The 19,793-nt window shown below is 35.6% G+C and overlaps 2 protein-coding genes across 2 annotated transcripts in view; one reads left to right on the plus strand and one right to left on the minus strand.

Moving 5' to 3' along the window:
• Positions 1-308: 308 nt before the first annotated feature.
• On the plus strand, positions 309-1,228 carry LOC135198048 (histone H1-delta-like). The gene has a single exon (XM_064225437.1). The coding sequence runs from the start codon at positions 409-411 to the stop codon at positions 997-999; it is 591 nt and encodes a 196-aa protein (XP_064081507.1). The 5' UTR covers positions 309-408; the 3' UTR covers positions 1,000-1,228.
• A 4,931-nt stretch (positions 1,229-6,159) lies between these two features.
• Positions 6,160-19,793, minus strand: part of LOC135198049 (uncharacterized) — a 55,026-nt gene continuing 41,392 nt past the window's right edge. The window contains exon 3 of the mRNA XM_064225438.1: positions 6,160-9,943. Coding sequence (XP_064081508.1) covers positions 8,726-9,943 — 1,218 coding nt within the window. The 3' untranslated portion in view covers positions 6,160-8,725. The remainder of the gene's footprint in view (positions 9,944-19,793) is intronic.

Below are 19,793 nucleotides of genomic sequence, written 5' to 3' on the forward strand. Positions count from 1 at the left end.
GAACATATGAGTTTAAATAAGAATATATCGAGTTTTAGAACGAAGTCCCCTTCATATTTGAACACATATCTCAAAGATACAAGATCGCACCTGATGAGTAATACTTCAGAAACGTTGCCAAACGTATATCCTCTCGGCGTGCACTCGAAAAGACACAAAAAACACATTCCAACACGTATAATAATTGGAGGAACTGAATTAACAAACACAAATGGTTGCGACGACGGATCAACTTGAACGAAAACGGGTGCGAGTGTTTACAGTGCCACGTTTCCGTCCGCACGAAGGCATTTATATCTCGGGCCCAACAAAATTCGCCTAAGTCTAGTCCCAGCATCCACTCGTGCAGCACGCGCGTCTGCTCTCTGTGCGTTTTGATTTCGCCGTCGTATTCGTTACTTATTCGCTATGGCTGACGCTGAAGCTCCTGCTGCTGCTGCCCCTGCAGCACCCGCCAAGGAAAAGAAAGAAAAGAAACCCAAGGCGAAGAAACCCGCTGCCAAGCCAACTCACCCTCCTTACGGGACTATGATTGCTGCTGCAGTGAAAAGTTTGAAGGAAAGGAACGGTTCGTCTCGTCAGGCAATCTTGAAATACATCGTCGCGAATTACAAGGTCGGTGACGAGAAGAAGGCTGGAAGCAGACTGAAGCTTGCCCTGAAGAAGGGTGTCACTTCTGGGGCACTCAAGCAGGTCAAGGGCGCTGGTGCCTCTGGCTCGTTCAAACTTGCCAAGGACGACGCAAAGCCTGCCAAGAAAGCCGTGAAGAAGCCAGCAGCAGCAGCAGCCAAGAAGTCTCCCAAGAAACCCGCAGCTAAAAAGCCAGCTAAGAAGCCCGCAGCCAAGAAAGCTGCCAAAAAGCCAGCAGCCAAGAAAGCCGCGAAAAAGCCAGCTGCAGCCAAGAAGCCCGCGAAAAAGCCAGCTGCCAAGAAGGCCGCCAAAAAGCCAGCAGCCAAGAAACCCGCACCAAAGAAGGCCAAGAAGCCCGCGAAGAAGTAAATGTGACCCCTGACCCCGACGAAAGTGTTTTGAATGAATCTCGACGAATGAATGATTTTAGACTAAGATGGAATCCTAAATGGCATCTTTAGGTGCGATCGAATGGTGTACTTCTGTAAGAAGTGAATTTTTCTACTATTAAGATTTTTTCTAATATGACTGTACCTGAACATTCTCACATACAAAAGATCTCTTGTGTGTAAATATGTGAAATAAAGTATTTCTAGAGCTTTGAGTTTTCGTTGCCACATTTATATTCATGGGTCGTTATTGTAAAATACAAAATATTTAACATAAAGCTATATTTAGTTTGGAAGCTACCTAAAAATTCTTTTAAGCTTTAAAACTACCTGAATTCTATCAAGAGAAAATAAGGAAAACTACCCACAGGTAACATCCTTAGCATTAAAAACTAAATATGAAATAGTAAAAAAAATATATCGATGAAAACAGTTCAAACTAAAATTTCATAACTTAATCTGTTGAAGTTTACTAAATTTCACAGCCGGCTGAAAATTAATTACTAAGTTTTTTGGGTAACTGAAAAGTGCTTTAACTACCTTGTTCGATGTAAAAAAATAACGTAAATTATCAGATGACAGTTAATACACGGAGTTACTCTAATTCCACCAAAATTACTTAAGCGTGAAAAAAAGAAAAAAAAAATTAAACCTACTCATAGTGAAGGTTGAAAGTTATTTGCCGACCGTAACGATTTTATCAGGCCAGCTTATACGGCCTAATACGTATCTAATTTAGGCACTGCAAGAAAGGTTGCATTTGGTACATGATCTCATTCTTAAAACCATAAACTTACACCTGACAAAATAGGCGAGATTCTTGGTGAGGACATTTTCTAAAGCCTTAGAGATCCTCCCCTCCCCTTTTTACAGAAACTCGCCCTTTCGGCCCCTATCCCAGGGTTTAGAACTTGATTGCCATCAGTGCACTTTATGCTGTGAAATGTAGGCATTAATTAAAATTCTTTCCTCGAACCCCCTTTCATTCCTTTTTCTGTACCTCAAGATTCTCTTTCCATCTGTCCTAATTGATTCAGTGGTGCAACTACGAGATTTTTCCTCCAAGTTACCTACCCCGAACACATGACAATTTCAGATCCCCTATTTCGTGATATTAATTGCTGCCAAAGTAAAACGGCATTTTTCAAACCACAATCTAATTATGGGAACCAAATCTAGTCTTAAATAACAGCTGCATGTTATCATCTGATAATACAGATACTTAAAAAATAAATATAAAGGAATAGCTGAGATTGCATTATACCTCGAATAGCATCAGTTATTAAGAACAAAACATTTTAAATGTAGTAAAGACAAAGTAAGTGAAACATTTTTCATCCACTTTCTTAAACTAAGAACTTGATCCGTACAGATAGCATAAATGTTACCCCGTCAGTACCATAATATATATAGATATATATATATATATATTATCTATATATATATATATATATATATATATATGTGTGTGTGTGTGTGTGTGTGTGTATTCTAAACTATTCATTCTACGAAATAAGATTTATAAATGCAACTTTCAGAGTTAAAATCCTTAACTCTTATGACTGGTCCAAAGGGTTTAATTTTAATGTTTTTATTTTACTTAATAAACTGCTGGTCTTTAAAAACACAAGTTAAAATAATGAAAATTGTTGAAGATTTCCAGACTCCCTTAGTTGAATTGCTGCTAAAACCTGACTAACACAATAAGACTTAAAGTACTTCCTACCTAGCACAAGGAAAACTAGTCTTGCACAATCACAATTGAATAGCTATATACGGTAAATATTTTGAGTATAAATGACATCAAAAGATGAACAGAAAATACTGCATATGCTTGAACATAATTCTGTGCTGGGCGCAATTGTAATCCTAGCTAGCCAGTGCGCGTAAATTTCCATCTTCATCAAAACTGCTAAATGCAGATATCAAGCTTCACATTAAATTTAATACAAAAATTAAAATTGGGTTTTGAAAGTATCCCTGTCTACCTGCTTGTACCTTACAGCCCTTGAAAGTAAAATGTTCATATATCCAATGCAAAACATCCATACGAGGTATAGCAATCAGAGTAACTAACATGATGAACTGTAGTCATTACTTGAGGTTCCTTGCAGCTTCCATTTGGCCAAAAGCTGCAAATCCTTTCATTCCTTTTACTGTACCTAGTTCATGGTCTTTTTCTTCTATATATTACTTTCCATCCTCTCCTGACAACTATTTTATAAATCAAGTGTGGGGGTTTTATTGTTACACCTTCAAAACTTTTTACTCCGTTACCCTTTCAGTGGTGAGTGACTTCATTGGTCCCTGCAATTGGCCTGTATTTTAAATTTCATTCCATAACCAAAGCAAAACATGAAAAATGAGGTGTAAAATACACTCCACTTTAATGTTTCAGATATTTAAACACTTAATAAACATCAGGAACTAAAATGAAAGTCTGGAAACCCCCTTCTAATACCCACATTCTCCTTACCCTCTCTTCCTACATCCATCTTGCCGGCAAAAGATGTCAGAACTTGGATGTTCTTACATGAGACACCTCTCATGTTAAACTGAACTCTATCAGCCAAGTAGAAAGACACCTAAGAGAACAGACAAAAAGTAAATTGATGAAAGCAATGCAGGCGTGGGAGCCAAATGGATACTTTAAATAATTATCTACGATATCTACAGAGAGGTGGGTTACCTCTAACAGTGTAACCTGATCTGCCCATTAAGTATGGTACAAAGTGTAGAAAGTAGTATTTGAAGCAAACCTTCAGGCCCAGCTGCTCTGCTTTCTGCTCTTCACTCTTCGTCTATTCTCGTTGCTCTCTTCCCACACAAGATGTCCAAGGTCTCTTTCCTTGCAAGTAGTTTAAACCAGACCACTGAAGTTAATCTATTTAGATATCACATATGGATAACTCAGAATTCGTCTATTAATAATAGGTTTGATTCTGATAATCAAATTATATCTCATTAAGAAGAATTTGACAGTTTCCTTGACTGATTTGTTTCCAAATTTGGAAATTATCAGTAAGGAACAAATCCTTTAGCTTAGCCTTTGTTAACTTCTTTATAATAAAATGCTCAAGACATTAAAAAAACTGTATTTGACAATGTTGTTTAATGTATATATGAACACCAGATTAACTTTTGACTACTGTGCTCTGAAAAACTATCACTGTTATCTTTCGCAGTATAGTATCCTGACTGACTTATCTATCTACAAGATCATATACTTTTAATAATAGTAATATACAAAAATTAAATAAATTTGTATATTTCATAACTAACAAACGTCCAGTCTTAAAATAAAGGGGGGGGGGAGAATTCTCTAGTCCGGTTAAAAAAAGTTAGGTAGTTGCAAGGAATTGGTGACATCGGGAGATGACCAAGATGGCAGTGAGGAGGAAGAGGAGCCGACCTCCCATACCCCACCTCGAATGCAAGGCATCAGTTTTCTCTAGCCCTTTTAAAATATGGGGGGTTGGCTTGAGGTGGGCAGTATATGTTAAGACCACAGGTTATTGGTTATGAAAATTACAAATTGATTTAAGAATTTGTCATTTGTTCATTGGAACAAACCTTTGGTCTTAACATAAGGGACTTGCTTTTGGAGTGAGGATAGAGAAGCCTGTGAACCGACTGGAGGTTCAGCTTACCTGGGCTCAATTCCTGACCAGAGAGGGACGTGGGAAGGAGTCATATGCCTCTGTACTATAAAGTAAAAGCCAGACATATACTAGTCTTTTAGAGAAATAAAGAACTAACTGTCAGAGACAAAATTACATTAGTCACCAGCCTTGTTTGTTGTTATTTCCTCTCTCTCCCCTTCTAGGAGAGGAAGGGACTTGCTTCCAAAATAGTTTTATATTGTGTATGAACAATCTAGGAACACCAATAGAAAGGAGCTCTACACTCACCTGTATCTAACCAGTTCCAATGCATGATGGATAATTTCTCTCCACTGCCTGCCAGTAGAGAAAAATGAAACTAACTTTCAAAACCATTTTAGATAATATAAACACTGTCCAACTAAGGGCACTGGATGAGCTACACAACTTGTTGAGCAGCCATCACAGGACCCAAGGAAAAAGTAGCAAAGGACCTGTGGGCAACATCCCACAGATAGAGGGATGTGAAGGTGGTTTGGCATAGCCATATACATACCAGCCTTTAAGATCCTTGGAACTGACAGGTTATTTTTTAATGCAATGGAAGGGCCTAGACCTCTGACATCACATCCTCTTGCACACTGAATGGGCTTCTGGAATTGAAGTAAAATACGCTTAATTACTTCTCAAAACCAAAAGAGACCTAAGGCAGCCCCTATATCCCTCGACTGCTGATAGTGAAAGAGGTTTCTTCCTACGGAGGACAATTGGGAAATCTACTACTTGTTGAATAGTTCCAACTGGAGAGAGGCCTTGTTGACAATAACAATCACAATAGACGAACCACTTTCCCTGGTAGATGGCTATAGAAGACTTCCTGAGGTAGCCAGACATTTCAGTCGCTGCTCTGAGAAAAGCCTCTCGCTCGCAGGAGATACTGGATAGTCTCCAACTGTGAAGAGATATGGACCCTACTGACAGGTGAAATCTATTGATGTGTAGTTGACAGAGAAGTTTATGCCAAGGAGGAATCTCTCTTGGTGTTTCTGTCAGTAAGGCTAGAAGATCAGGGTACCATTGTGTGTCAGGCCACATAGGAGCTACAAGGGTCATTCTGTGGGTCTGGAAAATCATCATGATGGATGAGGCAAAAGTGGGGAAAGGCATAGGTGCCAAGACTGTCCCAAGGATGTTAAGGGTGTCCACTGCCAAGGTCCAGGGATCTGGAACAACCCAACAAAATACTGTGCATTAAATTTTTTGTTGTGTGTAGTTCAAATAGGTCTATTGATGGCCTTCCAAACACATCTTCAGCTATGTACTAATAAAAATCAAAATACTACTGTATACATTACAATAGTTTCATTGCACGTGTCTGTACAACATAAACTGAAAAGATCAAAAGCTTACATTTTCAACTGAAACACAGAGCATCATTCATTCAAAAATTAATACTAGTCTCAAAATTCTAAGACAAAACATGATAGTTAACATAACACATTCTTAAAAAAAATGTGGGGTAAGCAGAGTTCAAGATAGCATACGTACTACAAATCTTTATTGAAGATTAAAATGAGGTTTATTGCTTCAAGAAATAATTACAGTACATACAAAATTCCAGTATAGCCCATACTTTACTTACATGCTATGCATATCAATCTAAAGGTATAGATAACATTATGTTGCTGAATTAACTAAAGGTTTAATTGAATAAGATAAAGCACATTCCATACAGTCAAGTTAAAAAAAAATTAGTGACTTTGGTAAAAAATCACATTAATTGTTTATCTGCAAAATATACACCACGAGATGACTCTGTCTTAAATAAAGAGAAATTTTGTTATGAAATATCACAGGAATTTTAAACAAAAAAATGCCAAGATTACACAGAATAGCAACAAGATTCAAATTCAAACATATCACAGATATGTAAATAAATCACACAGTACAAAACAAAATCAGCAAAAGCAAACCTTTGTAATTTATACAGTATAAGAATTCTAGTTCATCAGACTAAAAATATCACATGATGAACACGAACTAAACTCAAACTTAGTGAAGAGAGAAACATTCACCAGTAATTCAGTGAAAGAGCAAAAATATTAAGAGGCAAATACAAAAACCTTTTTGTATACGCAATGCCATTTATGAACGGTATACACTGCATATACGTACTTTAAAATTAAAATTGGATCATGTACCATTTTAATCTTGGTACATACACCTCAGTAAATGTCAAAATATCAAACATTTTCTGAAAACGACATACCTGTTGCAATTCTACCTTTGCACATTAAAAGACACAATCTAAGAATTCAAACTACAGCATCTTTCTGATCTTCTGAAATCACACATAGCCAATGAGACCTAATATGCACAACAGTCAACCTGGTATCTTAGCAAGAATCAAGCCAAATTTTGAGTAATAAGCTTAGTAGTTATATAGACTGATAATCCTAACTTACGAACAAAAAAACTTCAACACACACCCCCCCAAATATGAGAATTATGTCCCAGGATAATCCCTTGAAGGGATGGAGAGTTTAATAAAGTGCACTTGTGAATCAGATGTTCTAAGGTTCTGTGACTAATTGCATGCATCTTATTCTCAATTCCAAGACTGCTAATAAAATATCATTGATTCTTATACAAATAAAAACCTGCAATGTATTTAGCAATTAAATTATACTATCCATGTCCTTAAAACAAAGGATGCAGATTTCATTCAACATCTGCTTGAACACAACACAACAGTGAGAAACTTCGGCATTTTCCATCTTCTATTCATCAATATGACAGCTATTTGCCACTGAGTGCTAATTAAAGTTCACCACAAGTGATACTTACTTCACTTTTTATTTCAACTTAAACATCTCTTTTCCTTTTTCCCTTTCAAAGCAATAATTGTAATAAAAGAGAATTCATATACTGAAAATATTATCAAAAGTCTGCATATATGGAGCCATAAAGTTATTGCACTAACACATACATGAGCATAAACTTGTAAAAGTATCAGGCTGGCCCCCAGTATTCAGCAACAGAAGGATATTCTAAAATATATTGGAAAGAGTAACTTACTCAGGTACATTTTTGTCATATAGCAATGTTCAAACATGCTACTAGTAGAAAAATAAATGGTCCCTTATTTTCACTGAAAACCTTGGCCTGTACATATTTTCTCATTACGACCTGGTTATAACACTGCCAAGAATTCTCCAGACAGTTCTGAATCAAATAATAGACATTTTCCAAGAATGCATTGAATGAAAATATGGCAGACAAAAGGCTGAGAAGCTACTGCAAAGGGTGTACTCATAGTACCTCTGCAGAAACAAATACTTACTTCATCAGTACAGACACTACCTCAACACAACACATTCCTGAGAAGCTTTCTTACGAATACAGTATTACATTTTTGCTGGCAGTCACTTATCATTCATCCATGCATACAAGCAGTAATATTTCCCATTAACTCTCAAGCTAAATATAAATAAAATGTCACATTCATTAATAAAAGAATTTTCCCTTGAAACCACCTCAATTATTTTTTAACATATTTCATTGCATGAGTACAAGTCCTTCAATTTGTTCATGGCTAGTTAATACAATTATACTGCCGCAGCTTTATCAGAGAGCAAAAGATCAAACAACATAAATGCTGCATAATGTACACCTACCAAACAAACCATAATTCAAAATCACAATAATCATAGAATGACTATAACGGCAAAAATCTTCTTAACAAGGTGGACATGTTAACATACAGCAAATGATCAATTTTCTAAAACCTTTTTATCATTACTTTACTCATGTACAGTACCAAGAGATGATGCACAAGACTGACACTACAACTATAGCGAGTCCTTTGAAATGTAAGCTTCTAGTTTCCAGTCTCATGCTTTTTCTCAGTCAAAAATGATAAAACTTAGCTAAAGTAATTAAATAAAGCATCTCACAATCACAGTTAGCAACAAACACACAATGTACAAAAGTTAAGTACTACAGTATCTAAATTTAGTGACTCCATGTACAAAAGAAGTTTCTTGCATCTTCTTGTCACTCATGACTTCATTGTTTAAATTAGGGGAGTTAATATAATCAACATTATACATACACCCTGATTGTTTCAAGTATAGGTCGCCTACATACAGGACATATATTATCTCTAGTAATAATGGCTGACCTACAGGCATCACACAGACAAAGGTGACGGCATGGCAACAATATGACACACTTGACCTGATCCTGACACACTATACATAGCTGACTCTCCCGTTCTTGTTCAAGTTCACGATATAACTGATAGGTCTGGACATCCACCTTGTTGGAAACTTCACGTCCAGGACCTTTTAAGCTCCCAGCGCTTGTTTCGGGTTGTGGAATTGGCTCTGATTGGGGCTGAATAATGACAGCTTCTTGAGCCAACTGGCGTGTCCTTTGGCGGGTGATAGGAGGCCTTGCTAGGGCTGGAGGTATGATAGGTGCTACAGGTACATCTCGGTGGTTTTCAAGTCTCTCAATTCCAATGGGAATTGGATCTGGTGGATTCAAAGGATAAGCAAATGCCTGATTCTGTGGCAAATTTAGATCTGGTACATTGTCATTACTGTCATTACCATTTTCATCATTAGCATCATCCTCCAGTTCCTCCTCTTCAGTGTCATTTTCTATAGGAGGCCTACGGTGAGCTTCTCTTACAATGGCCACATACCATCGGATAAATCGTCGCCTTAACATTAAAATCATAGAAGGTACAGGAATGTCTGGGATTAAGATCATATTGTCCATCATGTAAAATAGGGCTTTCTTTAAAGCAATCAAAACTGCAACAGCAGCGATCACCCCCACAACAAAATCAACAGGTATACTAAACAAAAAATTGACCAAACTTGTTTTTAAGTTATTCACAGCATAATTGGTTGTAATTAAAAAATTGTTAAATTTTTGACTGCAACTTAAGTATGTATATGAACAAAGGTTGAGCAATCCCATGAAGACTAAATATATCAAATTAGGCAAAAAGCTTATGATAAAGAGAACAGAGGAGCCAAAGAGAATGAAAGCGTGTTTTATTGCTACCACAAGATCACCCAAATGACTTGCAGCCAGTACAATTCCAGATAACATTCCACAGTAAGATGAATGGATGAGATGGCATGAATAGACAGCAGCTGAACAAACTGTCATAACTGCACCACTTATAAAACTGTACACTGTACATACAGCAGTCTGCAGGGCAATTATCAAAGTCAATACACAGGTACCTATATCATTCAAGAAGAGGAGGAGGTCGGCAAACAGCAAGGAGAATAGGTCCGCAGCCTGTAAAAAGATGGTGAGAGATTACCGCCTGTCAGATTGAAGATATCTTACATCTGTCTAAAATGCTATCAACTTGAAATGATAAAATACAGACTAATGAAATTTCCTGCTGCACCCTGATGTAAAGCACCACTTACAGCAGTAATGCAAAAGGGCAATACAGATAGCGCTTATCATTATCTGTTTTTAATGACTACCTGTGTCATTAAATAGCCTAACCAAATAAATAATTTCAGCATCAAAATGTAAAATGCTGGAAAAAAGTAATTCCATGTTTTGAGACTAACCAGAGGACTGAAAAGAATGCAAAAGACAATCAGACCACACACAATTTCATTGAAAAAATGAATTGTCATGAAGACAAGAAAACTTTTACCTTGAAGATGCTTTTTCCTTTTATGTGGCACATTTAGGGGTTTTGCAAGAGCACTTACCAAAGATGATTATTATTGGGTTAATCAAACCAAACTTCGAATATATAACCTGAGATAACTTACTTATACTACTGTCTGCTCCATCTTATATAAAACCTAGCAATTTACTTGTAAAAAATTAACCTAACTCAATGCCATAACTGTGCAGCATCCCTGACTACAATTCTCAAAGGACTGTAAGTTACTCATCCCTGATTACAATTTTTCTCAAAGGACAATAGGTAACAGAGTCATTTTTCAGATACATACTTGAAATTATTACAAATTTAGATACGTGCCAGCTAATATTTTAAGGCAGCACTACATTTCTGACATCACGATTGAGCCAAGTCTTAAAAATACAAAATTTTCAGAAAAAAAGATATTTTCTAAAAAATTTCATAGCATACAATTCAGTTTTATGACAAGCAACTGACATACAGGTGGCCCACCAAGGAGGAAAGACAACATCTTGCTGGAAATAAAATGAGTCCAGCTACACTTTTCTATGCCTATCACAACTGACACGGGTGTTCAGCATGAGAATAAAATGTCTGATGTTAATACAAGTATCATAACTTGTAAGACTAAGGTGGCACTAAGAAATCTACAAAGCACTATTATATATATATTATATATATATATATCATATATATATATATAATATATATATATATATATATATATATATATATATATATATTATATATATATAATACAAGATTTTTCTTTATAACAGCCTGTTCAAGCATCATATAATACTATACATATATGCCTTATTTAAGGTCTCATGGGTTCAGAGGTATGGATTTGCTAACTACCTTACTTTTCACAAAAACCGAGAATAAGGCAGCGAGACTTGTTGCGGGTCTGGAAGGATGCTCATAACATGATAGATAGGTTTGTATTTTAAAAGAAAAGAAAGGGGGAAAAAATAAAAAAAACCACCTTGGTGTTACAAAAGTATACTTTACTTGCTTTATCACAACCTTATTAGTCATGTACAGTATACCTTACACCTCATTACAGGTGCCCAGAAACTTACTAGTATAATAAGAGATAATGTTGCCTGATTATTCTTTAACTGGCTCATAGTGGTATACAAACTCAGTTGGTGGTTTGTCCCAAAATGAGGCTATTTACAAACTCAGTTGGTGGTCTGTTCCAAAATGAGGCTATCTTTAATAGGAAGAAGCTCCCACAGGGGGAGGTATTGAACCTTTTTAGGCCCAGTTTCCATCCACTGGCTCTAGTTCAGTTACTACGAAAGTCATTAAAAAAAAAGAGCAATTTGGGTTCAAACTTTGACCAACAAAATTAATGAATGCAGTCCAATGACAAAATCCTTTCAGTGCCAAACTAGTTTAGTGAGGGCAGGTAGATGAATGGGTCTTTTACCCAACATCCTTCCTTAATTGCCACTAACTACCTTCACTTATGCTTAAACATAAGCAAAAATAATATTATGGAGTAAATATATATTAGACATCTCCAAAAATACTCCTTTACAAAAAGTTTGGAAAAAATTCAGGAAAATAAATGGGACATCTTTCAAAACACCAAGATATGCTATATCAACAAATAGGAAAAAAAAATTCTTGGCCCCAAGAAATAAGCAACATCAAGAGAAAATGTTGCCAACAAAAGCAGCAACAAAAAGGGAGATGAAAACTAACAAAAACATACTTATAATCCTGAAAAGATAGAAGATATATATATAACACTTTACAACAAATTTTTTAATGAACAATTAGATTATAACTTTTCAAACTACAATAAATCTGCTCAAGGGAGAGATAGCATTTGTTTTTCAAATATCAAACATTTAGCACCTTTAGCTAAAAAAATATATAAAATTTTTTTAAAACATGCTTTCATTAAAATACACTACACAGTATAAAGTTTTGACACACCAGGATTTTCTACACAAATAAAGGTGTGGGAGGCAAACATGGAAGGAAATGCTACAAGAATAGAAATATACCGTATATTTTTTATATCTTGAAGCATTTCCTTCCATGTTTGGCACCCACTCTTTCATCTTTGTAGATATGATTAACCCTCTTACGCCGACTGGATGTATTTTACGTCGACATTTTTTGTCTCCCGTGTGCCGACTGGACGTATTTTATGTAGACTTACAAAAGTTTTTTTTTAAATTTGCGGAAAAATACTTATAGGCCTACCAGCCTAAACTTTTGAATCACGCGCCTTGGGGGATGCTGGGAGTTCACGGATCAAGGTGTTGTTTTGTTTACAATCGTTACGCAGGCGCGCAAGCGCGAATTTCTTTCTTGCTGCACTAAAAAGTATCTGTGACACATCTCGGAAATTATTTAGTCTTGACATAATTTTTGTACCATTGTAAATTAGCCGTTACATGAAGTATTATATATGAAAATGTGCGCATTTTTATATAGAATACAACAATAAAATACACCTTAATTTTGTAACTAATTGGAAGTCTCTAGCACAATATTTAGATTTATGGTGAATTTATGAAAAACTTTTTCCTTACGTCCGCGCGGTAACTCTTCCGAAAAAAAATCATATATGCGATTGTGGTAAAGTTTGCACCATTTTAAAATTAGCCGTTATATAGTTTTATATATGGAAATGTGCGCAATTTCATGCACAATACAACTAAAAACAACCCATGGTTGTAGCTTTTATCAGTTTTGAGAGATTTTCATATAAATAACGATAATTGCCAAAATTTCAACCTTCTGTCAACTTTGACTCTACCGAAATGGTAAAAAAACGCAATTGTAAGCTAAAGCGCTTATACAGTGGACCCCCCGTATTCGCGTTCTCCAGATTCGCTGATTTCTCTGGGGAACGTTTCCCTGCATTATTCGCGGAAAATTCGCGCATTCGCGGTATTTTTCTATGATAAATATCCACAAATTCCTGGTTTTTTTTATGAATTTCATCATAAAATGCACTTTTTGTGATAAAACTATTAAAAAACCAAGTATAAAAATTTTTAGTGGGTTTTTCTTGAGTTTTAACTAACAAAATAGGCTGTTTTTAGCATTTTCATAGGGGTTCCAAACATTCGCGGATTCTAACTATTCACGGAGGGGTCTGGTACGCATCCGCCGCGAATACGGGGGGACCACTGTATTCTAGCAATATTCAAGCATTTACCTTCATTTTGCAACAAATTGGAAGTCTCTAGCACAATATTTCGATTTATGGTGAATTTATGAAAAAAATAACATTTTCTTTACGTCCGCGCGGTAACTCTTCCGAAAAAATCATACGTGCGATTGTGGTAATGTTTGCACCATTTTAAATTAGCCGTTACATAAAGTTTTATATATGAAAATGTGCGCAATTTCATGTAGAATACAACAAAAAATAATTGAAGGTTGTAGCTTTTCTCATTTTCGAAATATTTGCATATAAATCACGATAAATAGAAAAAAAACCACGTTCGGTCAACTTTGACTACCGAAATGGTCGAAAAACGCAATTATAAGCTAAAACTCTTACAGTCTAGTAATATTCAGTCATTTATCTTCATCTTGAAACAAATTCGAAGTCTCTAGCAAAATATTTAGATTTATGGTGAATTTAAAAAAAATCTTTCCTTCCCTCCGCGCGCGGATTCTCCGCCACAAATCTCCGAAATGCGTACGTCCCATTCTCGGAATATTTGCTCCATTTCATATTAGGCATTTCATAGAGTTTTATATATGAAAATGTGCGCAATTTCATGTAGAATAAAACTAAAAATATTTGAAGGTTGTAGCTTTTCTTATTTCCAAAATAATTGCATATAAAAAAAATATATATAAAAAAATCGACATTCGGTCAACTTTAACTCGTCAGATATGGTCGAAAACTGCAATTGTAAGCTAATACTCTTACAGTATAGTAATATTCAATAATTTGTCTTAATTTTGAAAGAAATTGGAAGTCTCTAGGACAATATTTAGATTTATGGTGAATTTTTGAAAAAAAATTTTGTTTAAGTCCGCGCGTTACGAATTCATGCATTATTTTGTGATAATATTTTCTCTGTGTTGCTTTTATCATTTTACAATGTGTTGTATACCAAAATGATTGCAATTTAGTGTACATTACAAAAAAAAAAGTAACTTGTTACCTTTAACCGTTTTGCGCACAGCACGATTTGAATACAATTATATATGAAATTTTGTTTTTGCGCTATCATATATCGCATTATTTATATATGATAATGATAATTTTTTTCATTTCTGATGGTTGCATACTAAACTTCAGCCAATGACAAAAAAGGAGCCAAAAATGAACTCTTAACCTTGAAAACTAAGCGCGCTGTGATTTTTTGAAAAAAATATTTTTTCCGCTTCCGCGCTCACTCTGAAACACCTCCGGCACACGGGAGACAATTTTTTTTTTACCGCTTCGGCGTAAGAGGGTTAACTGTAAGAAAATCTTGGTGTCGCAAAAAAAAAAAAAAAAAAAAAAAAAAAAAAAAAAAAAAAAAACTTTTTTTTTACTTTTTAGTACATTTTAATAAAAGCATGTAAAAATATTTTCTTATATATCTTTTATTTTATACTTTTTAGTTTTGACGGAAATTGTAACTGAATTATGATTATACTAACAAAAATGAACATGACATCCTGTTGAGCAGAAGGTTTGAAAATCCATAGTTATCAAATTATTCTACCAAATCAAAGGTGATTTTAGATTTTCATACAAATCCTGAGATACTTGGAGAGGTCACTGTAAGGTTACTGGAGGCCATTGCTGACCTACTAATCTTGTAAAGTTGTACTACCACTGGGATTGAGTAACCATGCAAAATTTTAAGTCCACCAGATGAAAGGAACAGGTTGAAATTTGGGTTTAAAAAAAAAAAATAAAAAATAAAAATAAATAAATCAGATGAATTGCAATGGAGTAACTTCTGTGTCCTAAAACATGCAAAACCTCCTCTTCAACTTGGAAAGGAGTTTGCTTAATTATCTGGCCTGCAGATAAGGTTGTTCATCTCCAAAATATCATGAGCCAACTGTGACCATGGCAACCTGACCAAAGGATGCATCAACTGCCTGGGTTCTGAAGGAAATGAACCTCGGTGACTCCTTTTTCTGAGGCACAAGTTGCATCCTCATCAGGCACAAAGGGAATTATGCCAGATTTACGCTCCCTAACTCCCTCCCAATCTCATACCATGAGCATCTCCCCAGTAAAAGCAGGTGAGATGTGGAACAAGTCTGTTCACCGCCTCTCACTCCCCTCAAGTACCTGCAGTGAAATGTAAACAAGAGAAGTAACAATGACTGGAGATCTGTCCCTTGAGTGAAAGTGCTCCTGAGAAAGCAGATTTACCAATCAAGAATTTGGTGTCAGTTCAACTACTCATCGAGGTGTGAGACTGACTTCCCACAGGGGATGAGGAGAGAGTAGTTCTCTTCTCTAAATGTGCATGTGCAGGAGAAGCTGCCCTGCCAGAGGTATATAGACCACACATAGGTGATGTGTGTGATCTATGAGATCGGAAGACCCCTTGTAGCCATAACAGAATTCTGTGAAATCTGATTAGTATTAGATGCTAAAAAAAAATGACACACTGTTTGCAGCAGCAGCTTGCCTAGTATTGTGCAAAAAAACCGCTTGGTTAGGTAAAGAAGAATGCAGAGGATATTTACTGCTATAGCAAATTTGATGGAACAAGCATAATGAACTCAATTTATCTATGCCACAGTTCAAATTTCAGAAATGCTAAATAATCTTGACTGATGTTTGATATAAGTTACACCTAAAAGCTGCATTAGAGAAAAGTACTCCACATAACGAAGAAAAGAGTTGAAACACTGATAAAACAGCTTCATTATGAAACATTCTAAAACATTTTAAAAAGTTACAAATTTTTAGAGAAACCAAGAAACCAATATTATGTATTATCCTTCTCTCTGGTCAATTTCTTATCAAAAGTTACACATACGGTAGGGCCTCGATAATCATGGGGATAGGGCCCAGAACCTCCCGTGATAAGTAAATACCCATGTTATCCTGGTATCCCCCTATAAAATTGCTTAAAACTGCCTACTTTAGTTCAGACCAAATATGTCTTCAACTATCACCTTAAACTGAATTCAAGACAGTTTAAAAGTTATTTTACAACATTAGCCATAAAAATATATGTAGTATACATACTACTGTACATATGTAGCCTACTAACCTATGGATTACAGCTAGAGGCCTACTTACGCATGTGCTATTACGTACTCATGTGGGCCTCTTTCCTTTTATAAAGAAAAAGAGGGAGAGAGGTAAGAGAAATATCATAATTATGTAAATCATATGGGTAATCACCAACAATATATGTTGATAAAGATGGCGATGATTTTGCAGTGCAACAGATGAATAATAAAGATAATGCGACCTGCAGCATGCAGCAAAACATCTCCCTTCTTCACAACATGTTAATATATTTCATGTGATAACCTTCATTTGACATTTAGGCTTCTTTCCCATAACAGTAAAAGAATCAGGGCTTTTGGATGCCACATAATTAACTTGTTTATATGGGTACAATTTAAAGGACGCGGCGAACACGACTTCAATAACAACATAAACAAAACGTGGGTAGGGCAGTGTTGCCAAATGGGAATGGCAATTTCTTGCTAGATTTTGCTCCATAAAGTGCTAATAAATTCACATCATACACAACAATGCCACCCAGCCAATTTCAACCGATTGCCCTCTTTTTCTATTCAAACATGTCTCTAACATACACAGTGTACTTGTACATTACGTTACATAATTCCTAATAATTTTCGAAACATATTCTGTTCAATTCCTGAAAATGGTTTTGCAAGATTTTGTTCTTTTTTCTTACATGATATATCAAACATAGAAGAATAAAAGTAATATTCAACTTAACATTACAAAGATTTGATGTCAAAATACGTATGCTAGATATATTTGAAAACAAATGCAAGTTTTCTTGCCAGATGGTAGATTAAAAATTTTCTTGCTAATTACCTCAAGAAAATGAAAGCTAGCATTAAAAATGCAAAATTAGTAACACTGGACTCAACAGATCAGAGCATCTACTACTAGCAACCGTACATTAGTTATGTGAAAATGGTGTTAGTAGTACAAATGATAGTTATTGTATCATTAAAAATATCAAAATAAACGAAGTCCCAAAGCCAATTCTACGTATGTCATATTTTTCCTAAACACGTAGCCTAAAAGGAAAAATTTTGTTTATTTCATCACTGCCACAAACCCCTAACAATGCAGAGTACATATATCATTCTAAACTATTAATTACTACCAGAATAACAATGATATTTGGTACTGAAAATGAACGTTATGTATATTCCAAACATTATTACTACCATGACTAGTAATATTAAAATTTCGTAAGATAATCTTGCTGTGAACACTACCATAATTTGATTTTCATACACATACGTACATTTTGTCAGTTGGCTGGCCTCGCATAGATAAAAGTTGATTTAACTTATATGAAATTACTCCACGAATAGCCTTTTTATTATGAAGATATAACAATAATATATAAGGTAAAAAATGGTTTTACATATTTCGTTTACGCTTCATCGCAGAGAGAGAGAGAGAGAGAGAGAGAGAGAGAGAGAGAGAGAGAGAGAGAGAGAGAGAGAGAGAGAGAGAGAGAGTTTCTATTTACTGGGATTCTTTCTTCAGATCTCCATTACATGTATTTTATTTTTACTTTTGGAAGCCACCATTGAACATCGGCAGTGACAACTTAAACACAACTCGATAGACGCTAGATAGTTATGGCAGATGATGTCAGCAATCAGCTGTTTCTCTAGAGAGAGAGAGAGAGAGAGAGAGAGAGAGAGAGAGAAGAGAGAGAGGAGGAGAGATAGAGAGAGAGAGAGAGAGAGAGAGAGAGAGAGAGAGAGAGAGAGAGAGAGAGAGAGAGAGAGACTTTTGCCTGATTAGGTTGTAACATTGACAGATGACTATTAGCAAAAGTTCAATAATAGTTGTGTATTGAGAATGATCATTTTAATAAAACTGTTGTTTTTATTACCATATTATAGTATTATGATATGAACATAGCGATCAACCATTTGCATTCTGGTTTTGTTTACATTCAGAGATATGCCTATAATATATAAGGTGAGAATGGTTTTATTATCTTTATTGTCAGTTAACACCATAATGTGAATCTGTTCATGTAGGTTGGTGGTTATCGCACTGCAACTAGGCTTAGCCTACCAATGAACGTCATACATATACCTTGAATAGGCTATTTATTATGATGGTGTGCCGATAATATATAAGGTGAGAATGGTTTTATTACCTTTATTGTCAGTTAATATCATAACGTGAGTCGTTTCTGTATGTTGGTGATTATCGGACAGTGGCTGAGGCTTAGCCTACCGATAAACATCGCATACGAAACACGTTTATCCCGCGATACTGAGATTCGTGCCAGTGATATAGCATGAGAAGCTGTCCAAGAAAAAACCTGTGAATGACTGATTCCATGATTGCTGATCAGCGACTAAGCGATACCCCATTGTACATCTCAAGTCACTGTGACTTAAAAATGGACCCACGACAGATAGAAGGAACAACAGCTAGAAGAGTAGTATTATTGGAGTATTCAATCATTTTCTCTACATGCCTTGCCACACATCACTAGTATAAAGATAATATAAATTTTCATAATAAAATTTATTATTTGGATACTTACCTACTGTTAAATTTAGCTATATCTCCCCACTGATTAGGCGAGTCGGCATCCAAACAAAAAATCGATTGGCTGAGTGGATAACTGTCTAGTTTACCTGTTCTCCATCAGGTGTGTTTCAAATGTTTTAGCTCTTGTCAGAATTCTCCTTGACAGCCCACTAAGTTGTAGGGAGGCTGGGTGGGTCGACTTTAACAGTAGGTAAGTATCCAAATAATAAATTTTATTTTGAAGAATTTATATTATTTGAGATGAATCTTACCTACTGTTAAATTTAGCGGATTCCCACATTAAGAAGAGGATGGTGGGTAGTGCAGCTAGACAAAATTCTGCTCAGCCATTCAAGCTAAAGGTTTCTTGTATGAAACCCAAAATATTCTCAACTGATCTGGAATCCTTGGTGGATTTTACTACCACCAGAGTTGGATTCCATTCAGGGAGTGAAGCTCTCATACATATGCAGCAAAGAGCAGCCTTGCGGAGAAAACCGTTTCGATCCAGCCAGCATGAAACGCAAGCAGTATGTTCCTGGGACCAAAAGCCCTATCAAACGAGTCACTTAAAATAAATACCTTCACGATATAAAGGTACGCTCCCATACAAAATTTGTACCTTCACGCTCCCCCAAAATATTAAAACCTGGGATTTAAACAAAAGAGCTTAAAGAATTGCTCTATTTTTCGGTTCAGGAAAAGACTACCCATTACTAGTAACGGATTAAGGGCTTTACTGTTTTCAA

This window comes from Macrobrachium nipponense, chromosome 21 (assembly GCF_015104395.2).
Source record: "Macrobrachium nipponense isolate FS-2020 chromosome 21, ASM1510439v2, whole genome shotgun sequence".
Lineage (NCBI taxonomy): Eukaryota > Metazoa > Arthropoda > Malacostraca > Decapoda > Palaemonidae > Macrobrachium > Macrobrachium nipponense.

Excerpts from the sequence above, each read along its gene's own strand:
- LOC135198048 (XM_064225437.1), top strand. The coding sequence starts at position 409 with ATGGCTGACGCTGAAGCTCCTGCTGCTGCTGCCCCTGCAGCACCCGCC.